The sequence below is a fragment of the Pelodiscus sinensis genome, chromosome 3, assembly GCF_049634645.1.
Source record: "Pelodiscus sinensis isolate JC-2024 chromosome 3, ASM4963464v1, whole genome shotgun sequence".
NCBI classification, from domain to species: domain Eukaryota; kingdom Metazoa; phylum Chordata; order Testudines; family Trionychidae; genus Pelodiscus; species Pelodiscus sinensis.
This window is the reverse complement of record NC_134713.1, coordinates 124,622,934-124,639,133: the sequence shown is the minus strand read 5'-3', so window position 1 is coordinate 124,639,133 and position 16,200 is coordinate 124,622,934. Positions and strand designations below refer to the sequence as shown.

The window sequence follows — 16,200 nt, the reverse complement described above, 5'->3', positions numbered from 1 at the left end:
TTGTTAGGGGGGAAGCTCCAGAGGCTGCCCCTGGCCTGCAGCAGCCCCCCTAAAGCCTGCAGGCTTTCCATGGGTGGTGTATCCGATCTGGGAGCTGTCCCCAGGCTGCAGCAGCCATTCCCTCCCCTCCCCCCTCCCACACACACAGCTTATAAACCTAGCTGGCCAGGTCTCTTGGTGGTGCAGGTGCCCCCAGTGGTCCCTCTGCAGTGTAGCTCTCCCCTGCGGGCTTGTTGTTCCCAGTTGCCACTCTCAGTATCATACCTCCTCTCTTTGTCCCCCTTTCAAATTCTGGGAAATAGTTCCATTCCAGTTTTCCTGGCACAACCAAACCCTGCCCTTGCTTCAAGTTAAGGTAAGAAGAAGCTTCATAGCAAATTTGGTAGCCCTAGCTCTTACCATTCCGGCGGAGTTCTTGAACATATGGACTCTGACAGACACATAGATGCACACACTATAGATCGATAGATAGATTAGTGTTATCAATTTCATAGACTGTTAAGTTTGATATGAAGATAACTCATTTATCTTTTGTGATAGTATCTTTAAAAGTTAATGCACAATTGTGATCCTAATACCCCTTTTCAAGGTAGACGCTATTGAGATTTCTTCACACAATATTAAACCCCTGAACTTAGCAATTTATCACTTTTTAGTAGGAAGAAACAGTGGTCTTGGGATAAGTTTAATTGATTTAAATAGTGGCAATCACAAAAGCTAACTGTGTTGGAAATCCTTTAGGAAAAGGCTCAATAATAAAACAGAAAATATCATATATAAATGACTCTATATAAATCCATCATATACCCATATCTTACATACTGCATGCAGATCTGGTCACTCAGTCTTGAAAAAGATATACAGGCAGTCCCCGGGTTACGTACAAGATAGGGACTGTAGGTTTGTTCTTAAGTTGAATTTGTATGTAAGTCGGAACTGGTACATATTGTAGGGGAAACTCTAGCCAAACATTTGTCCAGAGCTCAGTTTTATTCTCCCACACCTCACTTCCCTCAGTCCTTTATTCTCAAGCTGAGGTGTCTGCTGAGAAAAGCCGCTCCGCGTCAACGTGGTCTGCGGGGGGGGAGGGGCGCTAGCTTCGCTTCTCCCTGGTCTGCTGGGGGGAAGCAGCTAGTGCGGGGTTGCCTCACCCCGTTTGTAAGTAGGGATCTGATGTAAGTCGGACCCATGTAACCCGGGGACTGCTTGTATTGGAATTGAAAAAGATACAGAAAGGGGAAACTAAAGTTAGGTGTACAGCACAGCTTCAATATGAGGAGAGATTAATAAGACTTGAACTTTTATTAAGACAGCTAAAGGGGGGGATGTGATGGACGTCTGTAAAATTATGAATACTGTAGAGAAAGTAAATAAGGAAGTGCTATTTACTCCTCATAACAAAAAAACCAGGGGTCACACAATGAAATTAATATGAAGCAGGTTTAAAACAAACTAAAGGAAGTATTTCTGCACACAACACCACAGGCAACCTCTGGAACTCCTTGCCAGAGGGTGATGTGAAAGCTAAGACTATAACAAGGGTTCATGGAGGATAGGTCCTATTAGCCAGCATGCAAAACCGTGTTCTGAAGTGTCCTAGTTTCTGTTTGCTAGAAGCTGGGAATAGGTGACAGGATGTTCTTTTCACTCCCTCCAAAGCGCATAGCACTGGCTACTTAGGAGGTCAGGATACTGAGCTAGATGGACCATTGGTCAAACCCAGTGGCTGTGTCTAGACTGGCAAGTTTTTCCGCAAAAGCAGCTGCTTTTGCGGAAAAACTTGCCAGCTGTCTACACTGGACGCTTGAATTTCCACAAGAACATTGACGATCTCATGTAAGAAATCAGTGCTTCTTGCAGAAATACTATGCTGCTCCCGTTCGGGCAAAAGTCCTTTTGCGCAAAAGCTTTTGTGCAAAAGGGCCAGTGTAGACAGCTCAGATTTGTTTTGCGCAAAAGCGTGTCTAGATTGGCATGGACATTTTTCTGCAAAAAGTGCTTTTGCAGAAAAGCGTCCGTGCCAATCTAGATGCTCTTTTCCGCAAATGCTTTTGACGGAAAACTTTTCAGTTAAAAGCATTTGCGGAAAATAATGCCAGTCTAGACGTAGCCAGTATGTTTGTATAGGAGCAGCTCTGCTAAATAATTAGCCACTTTTCTTTGGGGAACCTTAATATTGGAACTAGATTAAAATTTTCAAAGGTGCCACACTGAGTCTATAACTGTATATTTAGGCAAATATGACTTAGGAGCATGATCCCATTGAAGTCTTGGAGGTATGGACAGATGGCAGACCAAAACAATAACCAATATAATAACTGTTCAGACCTTATCGTTCACAAACAGGCCTAACTACTCAATTATGTGCTTCAAAACAGACTGACAGACTCTGAGATTTACTGGCAATGTCACTGTAAACTATCAAGTCGCAGACAGAAAATCAGAAAGCTCCCCGTCCACCTCTCACGTTTCATTTCAGTCTAATGTGAAATAAGCCCAGTGGGCCTGAAGGTTTTGGCTTCAAGTGACCTAGTCAATAGGAACAGCTGGGTATCAAGACTCAGTATTGATATCTCTCACAGTTGCACAAGCCCAAAATGAGGCCCAAGGCTGTCCTTGACACCCTGGAGGCAGGGTCAGCAGGAAGCAGTACTTGTGTCAGCAGAACATACTGAAGCTCAGAAAGCATCCTTGCCCCTCTGGTTGTTTTCAAAACACTTTTTCAAACCAGTCATTGCCTCCCTGCAAGTGCCAAAGCAAGTCTGAACCAAGAGGCTACTGAATTCCCAGGTCTATTCCTAGGACTGCAACTGTCCAAGGCCTCTAGCTACCTCAGTTGCAGTTGTATTTGTGCTGATAAATCATCTCCTTGACCCCATAAGCTATTGATTAGCTTGCCACCTTCAGTCAAACAAATTATGTTTGTTGTCAGATGTTTGGACAGATGAGAGAAGCTAAGACTGGGCAGAAAACTTGGTATGGATTTTGTGTCTGCTCATTTTAATTCCTATTGTGAATACAGCTGAAAGCTAGGAATGAAGGTAACTTTTGACATGACACAACTTCTGTGTGTACTCTGTTCTAGAGCAGGGGAAGGAGTTCATCTGCTTATATATTCATTGGTACCTGGAAGGGTTTGCTCAAACACCTGCGTTCACAGGCTTGTTCCTCACTACTCTCCTCATGTTCCATTCAAAAGTTCCTGAGTCATTGTGTTCCTGTTCCATCTTCCTTCTCTACGAGGCTTTTGTTGCTTTCCTGCCAGGAAGGAACCAGCAGTCCTATTTGACCTGCTCTGTGGATACCATAATCTGACTTATTCATTTCAATTCCTGTTCACTTGCCAGTGGATTCTGAAGCCTTTTATTTGGTGGCTGGATTCAGCAGAGGAGAAGGAAAGCACTGAAATCCTCACTCATTCTCCCTGCAGGCATGCTTCTCACATTTGGGGCAAAGTAAGGAATTGCAGCCCTAATCTGTGCTCCCCTCACTCTCACGGCTTTGAGACTACAGCAAAAAGAGCAATGAGAGTCCAGTTTAGAGCTCCCACTCTGCAGCTGTTTTGACTGCCCCTGTAGAATTGCACTTGCTGAGCACCTGGCAAGGCTAGGCAGAATAGTGCATGTCCTCTCAGGTATGCATCTGGGATCTGTATTTCTCACCCTGATTTACAATGCTTTGAGGTTTTGGAATGAAGGTTCCTAGTGTTCACAATCCATCTTGAGGACCTACACAGATCTCGTGGACAAAGACCTATGTAAATTTAGTGTTCTAAAAAACAGGTCATGATTGAATTGCCAGATGAACATGTTGTTAACAGATAATCAGGGTGGAATAACTTCATCTCCATTGTCAGGAAAAGGAAATAGCGACTAGAATAGCGAAAGCAAGAGTGAGTTTGAAGGCAGTGGATAAGATCTGGAAAAGTAAAGCGATTAGCTTAGGAATGAAGCTGAGCATCTTGAAAACGTGTATTTAGCAGCATGTTGTATGGATGTGAGACGTGCATGATAACGAAAGATTCGAAGAGAAGGATATTGGCATTCAAGAGGAGTTGTTATAGAAAGATCCTGAGAATAGGATGGATGCAGAAGGTCACCAATGAGGAATTATATAGGAAGAAACAGCTGAAAGAGAATCTGCTGCAGAAGGTTATATGACAGAAGTTACAGCTATTCGGGCATATCTGCAGAATAAACAAGTGAAAAGTTAAGACCCTGGTATTCGGCATAATGGATGGTCCGAATAGGAGAGGCAGACCCCACCGAGAATAGATAGATGAGATAATAGATTGGTGCGTAACTAGTCTACAGAAACTAAGCCACTCTGCACTGGACAGGGAAAGATGGTAGGAAATAGTGAGGGAGGCATCGGACACCAATGGGTGTTGCGCTCATGGTTGTTGATGATGATGATGATGATGATTGCAAATGTAGAATTTGGACATTGTCAATTTGTACTGAGGCAGGAAAGGAAAACCCAGACATAGAAAGAAACTAAGTTGATCAGTAACAAAGCATAAGAATGTTCCCCGGATAAAGAGATTATGGATCTATCAACTGGAATTGTTATTTTGTACGGAGGTGTTTCAATACTTATGTTCTTCACAAAGCACCAGAAAGAAAATGTACTGTCAAGATGCACTTTGGTTTTTATTCACTTCTGAAGGAGGTTTCCATATGTATTCATCATCTTTGAGAGCAAAGGTTCTGACCAAGCTTAGGAGAGGATGTTCAATGATCCTTGTGTTAAATGATCCTTATCTTAAGTAGGTAATCAACTGGTTCTTCAGAACCATTACATTTAATATGGCACATGATGCATTTAAAATTAGAAGAACCCTTGTGTCATGGAGTTGTCAATATGGTTTCAACTGTGCTAATGAAAGCTGCTTGCTACCCTCTGAAATCAAAGGTTTTTATGTGGTAAATCTCTTTTCTGGTTTCACTGACTTCCACTCACAGAGTGTGGCTAGACTACAGGGTTTGTTTGTTTGTTTGTTTGTTTTTTAAGTGGCCTTTTTTCAAAAAAAAGCTTCCCCTGCATCTAGACTGCTGCTGTGTTCTTTTGAAATTAAATCGAAAGAACATGGTGTTTTTTTCGACCGCAGTAAACCTTATTTTACGAGGAAGAATGCCTTTTTTTGAAAGAATTATTTCCAAAAATGGTGTTCTTCAATGCAAACAGGGCTTTTTCAAAAGGGAGCACCCAGACTGTCTGGGTGCTCTCTTTCAAAAATGCGGCTCGTTTTTTCGAAAGAAGTGCTTACAATCCAGACACTCTCTTTTGAAAGAGGCTTGTAGTCTAGATGTAGCCACAGTGATTTGAGTTTCATGTTCTAATGACTGGCTCACTTTTTAAACTAAATCCTTCAAAAGTACGATAGTGTTATGGCCTGAGATGGTGACTGAGTTCTGCCTCAGTCATTCAGTCCTTTGCTTGCATTCATCCACACCCACTAATCTTGGTGAAACTCTTCTCAATCAACTTGATGCCTAAAGATCCTTGGGCTTTTATTTTGAGAGAACTAAAACTCTTAAAAATACACAAACCTTTGTTTCAGTTGACACTTACTCAATAGATTGCGTGGTCTCCAAGGAGACCACATTTGTCAGTAGCTATTTCATTGTTATATCATGGCAGGACTGCAGATTGTATGTGATGTCAAGGTTCATTTGGTATGGAGTGAGTCTGTTATGCAGCAAACTTTTAATCTGTTTTTATCTTAGAGATTTACAAGGGAGCAATGTAACTGAATATACTCAGATTCTATTGCTCAGATTGCACTTCTGATCGGGAGTCAATATTTAGTCTATTGTAGAACCTTTTACTAGGATATCTTATTTTTCTTCTTTGCTTTTCTGCAAACCGAAAAAGATACCTGCATGTGTAGCCCACATACCTAGTGTGGTCACTGTCCCATGCAGTAGCACCTAGACCACAGCAACAGATAAGAACAAGAGACCTCTACAGCATGGGCTGAGAGCCAGCTGTCTTTTAGCTCAAAGGGTAGAGGCTTCTATACTAAGCTCCCAAGGTCCCAGGGGTATACATAGCTTTAGCAAAATGGTTAAAATATGAAACCTGTTATCCCACCATTCAAATAAAGGTATACATTAACTATCTTCACATTCTCCTTGTTTTGTTTTAAATAACCCTGGAGCTTTTTAATCTCCAGAAGGGGGAATCTTTAATGAAGGCTACCTTCAAAGAAGAGGAAACTACTTATCTGTAACTGCTCTCCAAAAAGAAATACATAATGACTTGCCAGCCATCCTCTTCAAATTTGAATGCTCTGTAACAGTTCCATTGCGTTATTCTTTTGAGTCTTTTACATAAGGAGATAATTGTTGGACAAAGATCTTGCAGATGGTGCACATGGGGTGCTTGAGTTCCCTGATTTGTGATCTCCTTTATGGGTCTTATGCCTTTTAGCTTGGGAAGCGCTCACAGTTGTGACTTGATAAAGAGCCTGATATCTTGATGTGCACAGTATTGCCTAAAAAAGTGAATGTTGTAGAGGAGCAAATTAATTCAGCTGTGTGCAGTGTAGCAAGCTGCTTGGAACTTGGCGGGAGGAGCAAAAGTTGCAGGAGGGAAGAGTTTGGAAGAGGCATAAGGACCCAGTATGTTTGCATATGGTTTGGATGCCAGCTGTAGTTGCAGTATCTCTATAAATTAAGATAATTAAGAGTCAGTTTAATTTTAGAAACATGGGGCGCTCTTATGTTATTACTCAGTAAGTGCCACATGAAATATACCAGAACTCCCTCTCTCCCGCAAAAAGACACCCTAAAGACCTCCTAATGACAAGAACACTCACAACTCACGGTGACAGAAAAAGGATTGTTGCATTGGTAGTAGGATGGACCAAACAAGATAAATCTGTTTATCCTTATATAAATAAGAAACCTCTCTGAATAAGCAGGCTTTTTCTGGCACTAAGGTCAGTTGATTTCAGGAGAACTGCTTTAGAACCTCTGAATTTTAAATAAAAATGTGCTGAATCTGAATGTAGAGCAATTTTGATCTCCTCTCTTCTCTGCAATAATAAAAGGGAAGTGAATAAAGTTGGATGGTATGGTATTGGTTTCTTCTATAGAAAAGAACTGGAAATTACAAGATCAATAACTGCCAAAAAGCACAGACTACACAAACAAAAATATTGTCTTTAAAACTATGGGTTTATGCATGGATTGTTATCCCGGAGAGGTTTGAACAAGGGTGGGCAATGGGGCTAGGGTGCCAGCATCAGGCTGTGGCTGAGATGCTTATTTAGGTGGCTCCCAACCAGCAGCTTTACAACACCCTTAGGCAGGCTTCCCGCCTGCCATAGCCCCAGGCTGTTTAAAAGGGTTGGTTGCTTCCTGTGGCTCTCTGATATGGTGGAAGGGGGAGGCTTTGTATGCTGCACCTACCTCCAGCAAAATCTCTCAGCTCCCATTGACCAGTTTCTGCAAAGCCTCCCCTCCTACTCTACCTTCCTGGGCAGAGAGCTACAAGGAGCAGCTAGCCGCTTAATGCAGCATGGGGCTGCTTTGAAGTAGCTGGCTGCTCTGTGAGGGTCCCGGTAGCACCTGTCAGACGGATTGGGCAGCTACCGGGCCGGATCCAGTGGCTTGGAGGGCCATAACTTGCTCACCCCTGGGGTAGAGTCTTTTCTTTCCTATAGCCAAACCACACCCAAAATACAAACTGCATAGAAGAATCATTCCTTGAAACTCAAGAGCTCCAGAAATTTTTTACACTATTAGTACACCAGAATCTTCCTTTTTTTTTCCTTATCTATGCTTATATCTTTTAATAAATTCAAATTGTTATAGCATGCTGATGCCTGGACCATTGTTACTACTCTTTATAATTTCTTCAATCAATTTGGACATGTGAGATTCCAGACCCCTCAATAACAATGTTTCTGCCAGCAGGCTGTCTGCTCTTGAGGCTGTCTATCTACACTGGACAGAGTAGTGTAGATTCTATGTTAATTTAGGTTCTCACAAAGACACAAAAAATGAAGGATGACTACTGGTGAATAAATCAATTCAACACTCCAATTTGTGAAACCAGCAGAGTTTTATCAAGTTGACACTTTCTTGACAGGTTTTCAATCTTCTATTGACTTGTCACACAAAAGCATGGGTTCTTCCGAAGTGAGTGCCTATTTCTCTAAGATTAAGGACTGCGTCACTACCTTTCAAATAAAGTTATTGGGTCTGTTAAGCAGGTTTCCCTTTTTGTCAAGCACCAAAATATATAAAGGACTTTTATAGACTCCAAGCCGTACACCCAAGAGATTGTTCCATGATCTGTCCCAACTATGACTTTGTCCCTAGACACATTTAATTTTTCTAGAGGTTTTCAATATTCAAAGCACTGGACAGAGAAATAGGCAGTAAGTGGAAACAGAATATATGTATATGCTGAAAGTTCCATGTAATATAAAATCTACTTTTGTATTTCCGAGGTTCTGTAGACACACAGATATTACAACAAATTCTAGTAAACAGACTAGCTGTAAACTTTCTTAGGTACTCCATCAGAACTTAGTGGAATATTTTGCATATAAATTGTAGAATAAGATGGAAAAATCTTCTGGTATATGAGATTTTTACCTCTCCTGCATCATACTTGGGATTCAAGCCTCCCATGTGTTTTTTTTAATTGGGGATTGCATGCCTGCTCCTCCATGCCATCTTTTCCACTAGAAAGGTGATCATTGTGTTAGAGGCTGCTGTATGTAACCGAAGGTATTGTGACACATTGTGTTTTGTGTAAAATTTACACAGACTTTATTATTATAGTCTTCCATTAATTTCTGGACAAGTGATAACGTGCCTTTTTCCTACGAGTGAAAGATATTCCACATGTTGTGTACATTTTATTTTCTTGTGTGGGGAAAAACAGCTTTTTTAAGGTGGGGCAGTGATCAGAAAAACATTCCCTCAAACATAATCTATATCTGAGGAAGAACTGGAGGGAGGAGAAACTTCTGTATTTTTTTTTTTTTAATAAAAACCCTCTGATTTAACAATGCTTAGTCTTTTTTTAAATGATTGAAGTAAAATAACGTTTTAGCTGAATTTAAGGAAATAAGCATTTCTATCACTAATCTTACTACTATAAAATTAATGTTCTCCTCTCCCTGATGTGATTAATTCTAATTGCTATATCTACTTTCATGAATGTCAGTATGTCTAACTGAAATATTTATTATATTGTGTTTGTATACAGATAGAACACAGAATCATATAACTATAGGGCTGGAAGGGACCTCAAAATCATCACATCCGCCACCATGCACCAAGGCAGGACTAAATAAACATCTATCCCTGACACATTGGCCCACCCTGTTTTTAAAACCTCTAGTGATGGGGGAGGTTTTCCTTCTTTGTCCCTCAATCATTGCCTCTTTAAATGTTATGCTGATACTGAGCATTTACAGAAAAAGCAGGAGACAGAGGACAAGGGAAAAGTGAGGATGAGCACCTTTTGGAGATATATACAAATATATAATAATTTCAAAATCTAATTCTTATGGCTTCAGAACCAAATATAGACCACTGTCATAAGAAGACTAATTTTTGTGCTTGTTTATAGATGAATTCTGGTTCTCAGATGGCTCCTTGTCTGATAAAACCAAATTTAATGATCCTGGTCTGATGCCTCTTCCGGACACTGCTGCAGGACTAGACTGGTCCAACCTGGTAGATGCTGCACGAGCGTTTGAAGGTAAGAAAACTCAGCATAAAGACAGTTTTTCAGTATTGTCTATATCCTCATTTTGAAAAATAAATATTGTTTCTCAGTAGTTATAGCTTTTTCTGTCCTTGTAGTATCACTTCCTTTCAAATAAGGAGATGTGTTTGATGCAATATGTACTGTATAGCTGTTATCAACTCTGCATTTGCGGTCCAGGAGTGATGCCCCTTCTCCCATTTTGCATAATAAACCCTCATACAGACATTGCAGTAGTGTAAGTATTAAAGTGTTGACTGATGTGTTTTCAAAAATAGTGTGCAGTCAGTAAATAGAGCAGTCTTCCAAAATTGGGACTGTAATTCTAACTTAATCTGGAGAGAAGGACATACTCACCTCTTTGATATCAAACCTATCCACACTTAGTTTAAAAGTAAACAGAATAGTAGGTATGCATATTTAAAGGTTTTGTTTTAATGTGTGGTTTGGTCAGGTCTTTCTCTGTACTGTGCTAAATTTCAACAATCTAAAGTACAAAGATTTTATTATTTTACTTCTTAGTAAAAGATATTTAGAACTATTGGACTACTATTTTGAATACATTAGCATAGAAAATGTCATAATGATGATCAGCAGTCTAAAATACTATCTTCCTTTCTATCCTGATTAACTTGGAGTTTCTTCATCTCTGTTCAGACCTTTTGAGATAAATTTTCCCCCTAACTAGTAGGAACTATTAAACGTAAAGCGATTCTGAAAAAAGAGTCCCATTGTTTTTGTGTACTTAGTTGCCTCAGGAGATACATGTGTGTATATTTATCAATATTCTTATGCATCAACTGGAAGATAGAGATTTATCAATACAAAGATGACGTGAAGTGGTGTAATTGTGTTCACACTAAAACATTTTTTACTGCTGCATAAAGATTTTGTTCAACTTTTATCAGTTCTGTAGTCATATTTTCTAAAATTCAAATATTTTGAAGTCTTTTAGAAAATTTTGTTTTCCTTTTTCTAGTCTGCTTAAACCCTCAGCCCAGAATAATGGCACATTGCTTTATTCTGCAATTAATCAATTTGAGCAGCAACTTCAAGATTCTTCTACAGGTCGAACCTCCCATATCCAGCACTGTCGGGACATAAGTGGTCTCGAACCATGGAGTTTGCCTGACAAGAGGAGGTTAAGGCTGGGGCCATGCTCCCTGCCACCTGTTGCTGCCTCCAGCCCCACACCGTGCCATCCCTGACTGGGGCTATGTCGCCCATTGTGCCAGCCCCAGACAGGGGCTGGCCCCACTGCCTCTAGTCCCAGCTGAGGCATTGCGGTCACCACGGTGCCAGTCCGGGTTGTACACCCTGCTGCCAGCCCCACTGACTCCAGCCCTGGCCTGGACTGCACTCCTGGCTATCGAGCATGCTGCCCCCAACCCTGCCTGGGGCTGCACTTCCCACCACCAGCCCTGACTGAGGCTGTGCCCCCTCCCGCCCACTGCACCAGCCACAACTGAGGCTGTGTTTCTCACTGTGCCAGCCCCAAGCAGGGCTGTATTCCTGGCCACTGACCCTACTGCCTCCAGCCCCGGCTGGGGCTGTGCTCTTTGCTGTCAGCCCTAGCCAGGACTGTGCTCATCACTGCGCCAGCCAGGCCAGACCAGGCTGAACTTCTGAACCTGGCCAGCTAGGGCTGTCTGGTTTAGCAATATTTGTGGTCAGGACCACGAATGTTACCAGACCAGAGAGTCCCGGATTTTAGAGGTTCAACCTGTATTTAATGCTTATTCTCAATTGTGTTCTGTTCAAATAGGAAAACCTATTGACTGACTTATTTTTAGTATGTATGTTTCAGATATTTTCACTTATTCATTTTGTGCTATGGTACTTTTTCAGACTTCATAGTTTGAAGAGGGAGAAGATAGTCTACAAAATAGAGACTGTTTCATTGATTGTTGTGTGAATTATTTGTGTAAATGTGAGCTGTAATGCAGTTTCCCATAAAGAATGCAATAGTAAGTGTTTCAGTGTGTGAGTAGTAGGGAGCCTTTTCTGTTAGTGGGTACATTCATGAAGAAGCTGGAGAAATCTATGCATATGCTGTATAACTTATAAAACAATTCTATGTATTTTTTTCTATTTTATGCTATGATGTGGCTCTCTTGCGTGGAAATGGGCTTTTAAAAATATTTGGTCAACTTTCTGCATCCTCTGTCTCATCACCAAAAAGACCAAAGCAAAATAAGCACAACTAATATATCATGAAAAGTTCATTGAGAGGCAGTCCAGTATAACAAAAAATGTGTTCTTAAAATAGTTGAGTTTCAATTAGAGGAAGCAGATACTGTTTTCCTGTGTAGCTTGAAGTCATCCTTTGTAATTGAGGAATCACTCCAAGACGTGGTATTAAGAGTAATTGGGAGCTAGTGTTCTGGATGCTATAAATATAATAGAGAATGATGATTCCAGATATTATACAAATTGATTGTTAAAAAGTCAGTTGACTTCTGCTATGCAGGGTTCATGATGTTTGAAACATTTCTAGAAGTTTGGAAATGAAGCTGAATTACTACTTCAGCATTCTTCTTTAAGAATATTTTAAAGGGAAAAGGTGTGAACCAGCATGGAAGTTGAGATGCCACAATCCTTTCCTCTACTGTGTGGGGATGAAAGCCTCTGAGTCCTTTCTATTTCCATGGATGAGAATGTGATCAAACTTTTGAGATAGAAGTCTCTCTGTAAAGAAAGGTGATTCAGTTAACAAAGATTGTCATTGTTAAAGGGGCTGTTTACTGCTGATGATTTAAAGTTAGATTAGTTTCCAGTTCTGATCTAAGTTTTCTAACAAATATGCAGTCATTGAGATGGGAACTTTATTTTAGTTTTCCGTGGTTTAAAGATCAATTCTTTCTTGGGTTTTTTAGTCTACCTATTGATAACCCATAAAATGTATACTTATTCATAAATACATTTTTTAAATTATTACTTTCATTATTATGTGTGTTAAATCCATTTCTCATCCAAGCTGGAACAATACGGAACAGATTACTGACTTTAAGCCTGGGAGTGGGGTGATTAAGAATTGATATGTCGACATAATTTTTTTTTTGCCATCACAATGCCACACACTGGGAAAGGCAGCAGGCTCATCAGCATGCCCATGAATAGGAGACACACACAGCTGTGTGGAAGGGACAGGAGCAGAGCTGGGGATGGTACCACCACAACAGAGTCACTGTCAGCACAGGGCGATTGCTCCTAGGAGCAGCAGCCCTAGTTCTGCTTCTTTCACTGCAGCGGTTCCTGACACAGAGCATCAGTTCCGCGGATACAGTTTTATATGGGTGGATATCCACTTTTCCAGGTATCAATTTGTGTCTGCAGGATTTATAAAGAATAGCTCTTCTCTGTTCTCCCTCCCCCCACTGGTTAACTTGTCATTAGATATTCTTTCATTAATGCTGCTGGTCTCCTCCATTAGTCACTTTTTGAGGATCCTACTTCTGCCACCTTTTGTTGGACAAGAACGTTATGCACAGTTGGATGATGAAGTCTTACACTAAGTAGGATCTTGATAAGAGGGAGTCTGGGCAACTTCCTTTTGTTCCTGTAACTTAAGCTTGTCCAATTTTCTCTTAAGAGATGGCTTTGGGGGCTTACTTTTGGGGCCATTTTAAATATCAAAGCAAAACTTAGTTATCTTAAAAAAAAAAAAAAAAGTGTCTGCACTTTTTGATGCAGACAGTCTTGAAAATGGAAGCCAGTTTCTAGAAAGTGTACCACTAGTATTTCCCTGACATTTTTCTGGTGTTGACAGTTGACCGTTCCTACATAGTTGCCCATAGTGGGCCAACTGGCTGCAGTGATACTGTTAGAACCACCCAAGGCTCCCTCCTGTCTGCCTATTGGCTACGAGCAGTTTTGCACTCCTTTCCAGGGAAGTCAGCATGGTGTCTGCAGTATTCAGTAATGGGAGGCAACATGAGTTAAGCATGTGTCTAGGGCCAAAAGGATTCCAGCCTTCTAGTCTTGGTTCGGTTCAGTTCAGCACAGCTCAGCTCAAACATTGATTCTCTTTGTGTTCTTCCCTAAGCCACTTTTACAATTTTAATCTGTTTCCTCAATACTTAACTGTCTTACTGTGACGTGTAGACCATTGTTTATAGATTGCAGTGCCTATAATTAGCTCACTTGTGGTTTCGCCACTTGTTCTCATTAGTCACATTGCAAATTTATGGCAACGCAACCTTTACACTGTACAAGAATGTATTCTGGCAGCATAATACAGGAAGAAACTTGAAGAGCTAATGGAATACAACTGAAAGCAAACTGACAGATGAGACCACAGAGAGATAAGGGGACTGAGAACAAGATAAGAGGAGAAGGGATAAAGAGATAATGCAAAGTGGGAAAGGAGAGAAAGGCACTGAACAAAGAATTTGGTGTTACTAAAGAAAATAAAGAGGATAGAATGAAAAGAAAGCAAACAAAACTGAAAAGAAAAAATGCATTGAAATAGATTGAATGGAGATAAAAGGGGATACAGAAATTAAGAGAATAAGCAGGAAAAGAGAGAACCTTTAGAAAATGTTGTTTATATTACTTTCATTATTTTATTACACTTCCCTGAAATCCTCATAGTTTTGAATTTGGGCAGAGCAATGTACTTTTGAGTACTTGTATTAAAAGAGATGGTAACTCTGGAAATTCAAATAACTGGAAAATCAAATAACTGAAGAATAGAGTGAAGGAAAAAACACAACTGCAAGATTCCCACAACTGCTTTTCATTCTAGAAAATTGGGTTGACATGTAAACATAAACATTAACTATTATTCACAGATCCAGTAGTATTTATGTTGCTGTCAAATGGAAGTTTTAGTTTAAAAATGGGCTTTAGCTTTTTTTAAATAGTATTTTGGGTCTTAAACAACCTGGCTAAGAGCTTCTTTACATATTGCTTATGATTTTATTTATATATATATGAGCGAGAATCTAGTATTTTCGTGGTTCTAAACTTCTTACGCCAACTAAAATGCAGCATTCCTTAATGCCATTTTATCTTTGTGGCACCATCTGTCCTACTATCACTTATGTTGTTTTAACATCTCCATGTTAAATCTTCAAAGTTTAATAAAAGTTATGCTAAACATAATGTGAGTGAAGGAAAGAAAAGCGTTCAGCATAAAAGATAAGTATCTCACCAATTAGCTTGTTCAAGTATTTAGAAAAATCAAGTTCAGAAGCATTTAGGAAAAGTTTTGTCATCTGATATGCATGTGTAATTTCTGGTGACTTCCATGGAAACTTGTGTGCAGGTCTTTGTATGGAATTTGTCCCTGAGATGAAACATTAGTAATGAGGGCCACTTAATGCACCATTCTATTTTTAGCCTTCTCCAGTGATGCTGTATGTTACCTAATTTAAATTGTTTGGATTTTTTTCCATCTTGGACACTGCTGAACAAATGCAGCTCTGTTCCAAATTCTGCTAGTTTACAACTATGCAGTGCTGTTAACATCCACTGAGTTGTAGGTGTTGCACATTTTGGCCTAGTCTTCTCATTTTTGTCTACCTCTGCGATGGGCAATTTTTGCTTAAAATGTTGATGAAAATATCTCTCTGTCTTTTCAAGTCATTAGCTTTGTCTGGGTAGAAAATGACATTCCAAACCAAAATTAGAAAAAGAAAATGTGTAATTGAAGAGGATTTGGTATGCACATAGACCTTCAATTCATGTTGATAATAGTTGTCCTTGCAGGTTTTGGTAGCAGAACCCATATATGAAGTGTTGGAATCAAACACAAATAACTAGAATCTTCTCTCATGTCAATTTAACTCTATTGGTATCCATGGAGGTATTTTATCTTCCATGGGTGCCAGTGAATGGGGACTTGTCCCCAAGGAGTTCAAACTTTATATTTTGAGTAAAATTCTTTTAGGCATAGTAAAGAACAAAACCTTTTAGTCACATTCTGCCCTTCAGAGCCCAAATTGAAGTAAGTTCACCTCTTAAAAACTACCCTGTTAAACTGGTGAAATTACTCTTAACACATGAGAGAGCTCTTACAGATATTCAGTGAACTAGACATAATTACTAGAAATATTACACATGCGACTGAATAACATCTTTTGCAATAATCTATTGCCTTATTTCTTTAGACAGAACTGTGTTGCGCACTGTTCTGAGTAGATAAAATGAGAGAACTTGTGGTGACTTGCTAGCTATTGCCTATGTTTGTTGTGGTAATAACTTTGTTAGTGCGGGAGTAAACTTTGACTCTAAATGAGTAGCATAAATGAGTTTGTTATTTTTGCAGTAATGGTTTCTAACACCCAGAAGCAGCTTGAGGAGAGCTGCCAGCAACTGGCGCCCTAGGCAGAATGCGCGATCGGCTCCCTCGCCTCCATAGCTCTCAGTGGCCTTACATCATCATTAGGCGCCCTGCTAATTGCGGCACTCTAGGCAACTACCGACGTTGCCTACATCCATGGGCCGCCCCTGCTAACGTTG

At 40.2% G+C, this 16,200-nt stretch overlaps 1 protein-coding gene across 9 annotated transcripts in view; it reads left to right on the top strand.

The window, feature by feature from the left end:
- The window catches only part of SIPA1L2 (signal induced proliferation associated 1 like 2), a 251,297-nt gene that overhangs the window by 221,373 nt on the left and 13,724 nt on the right, over positions 1 to 16,200 (top strand). For all 9 annotated transcript variants that reach the window (XM_075924753.1, XM_075924747.1, XM_075924746.1 and 6 more), the window contains one exon: positions 9,598 to 9,729. In XM_075924753.1, the coding sequence (XP_075780868.1) occupies positions 9,598 to 9,729 (132 nt within the window). The remainder of the gene's footprint in view (positions 1 to 9,597; positions 9,730 to 16,200) is intronic.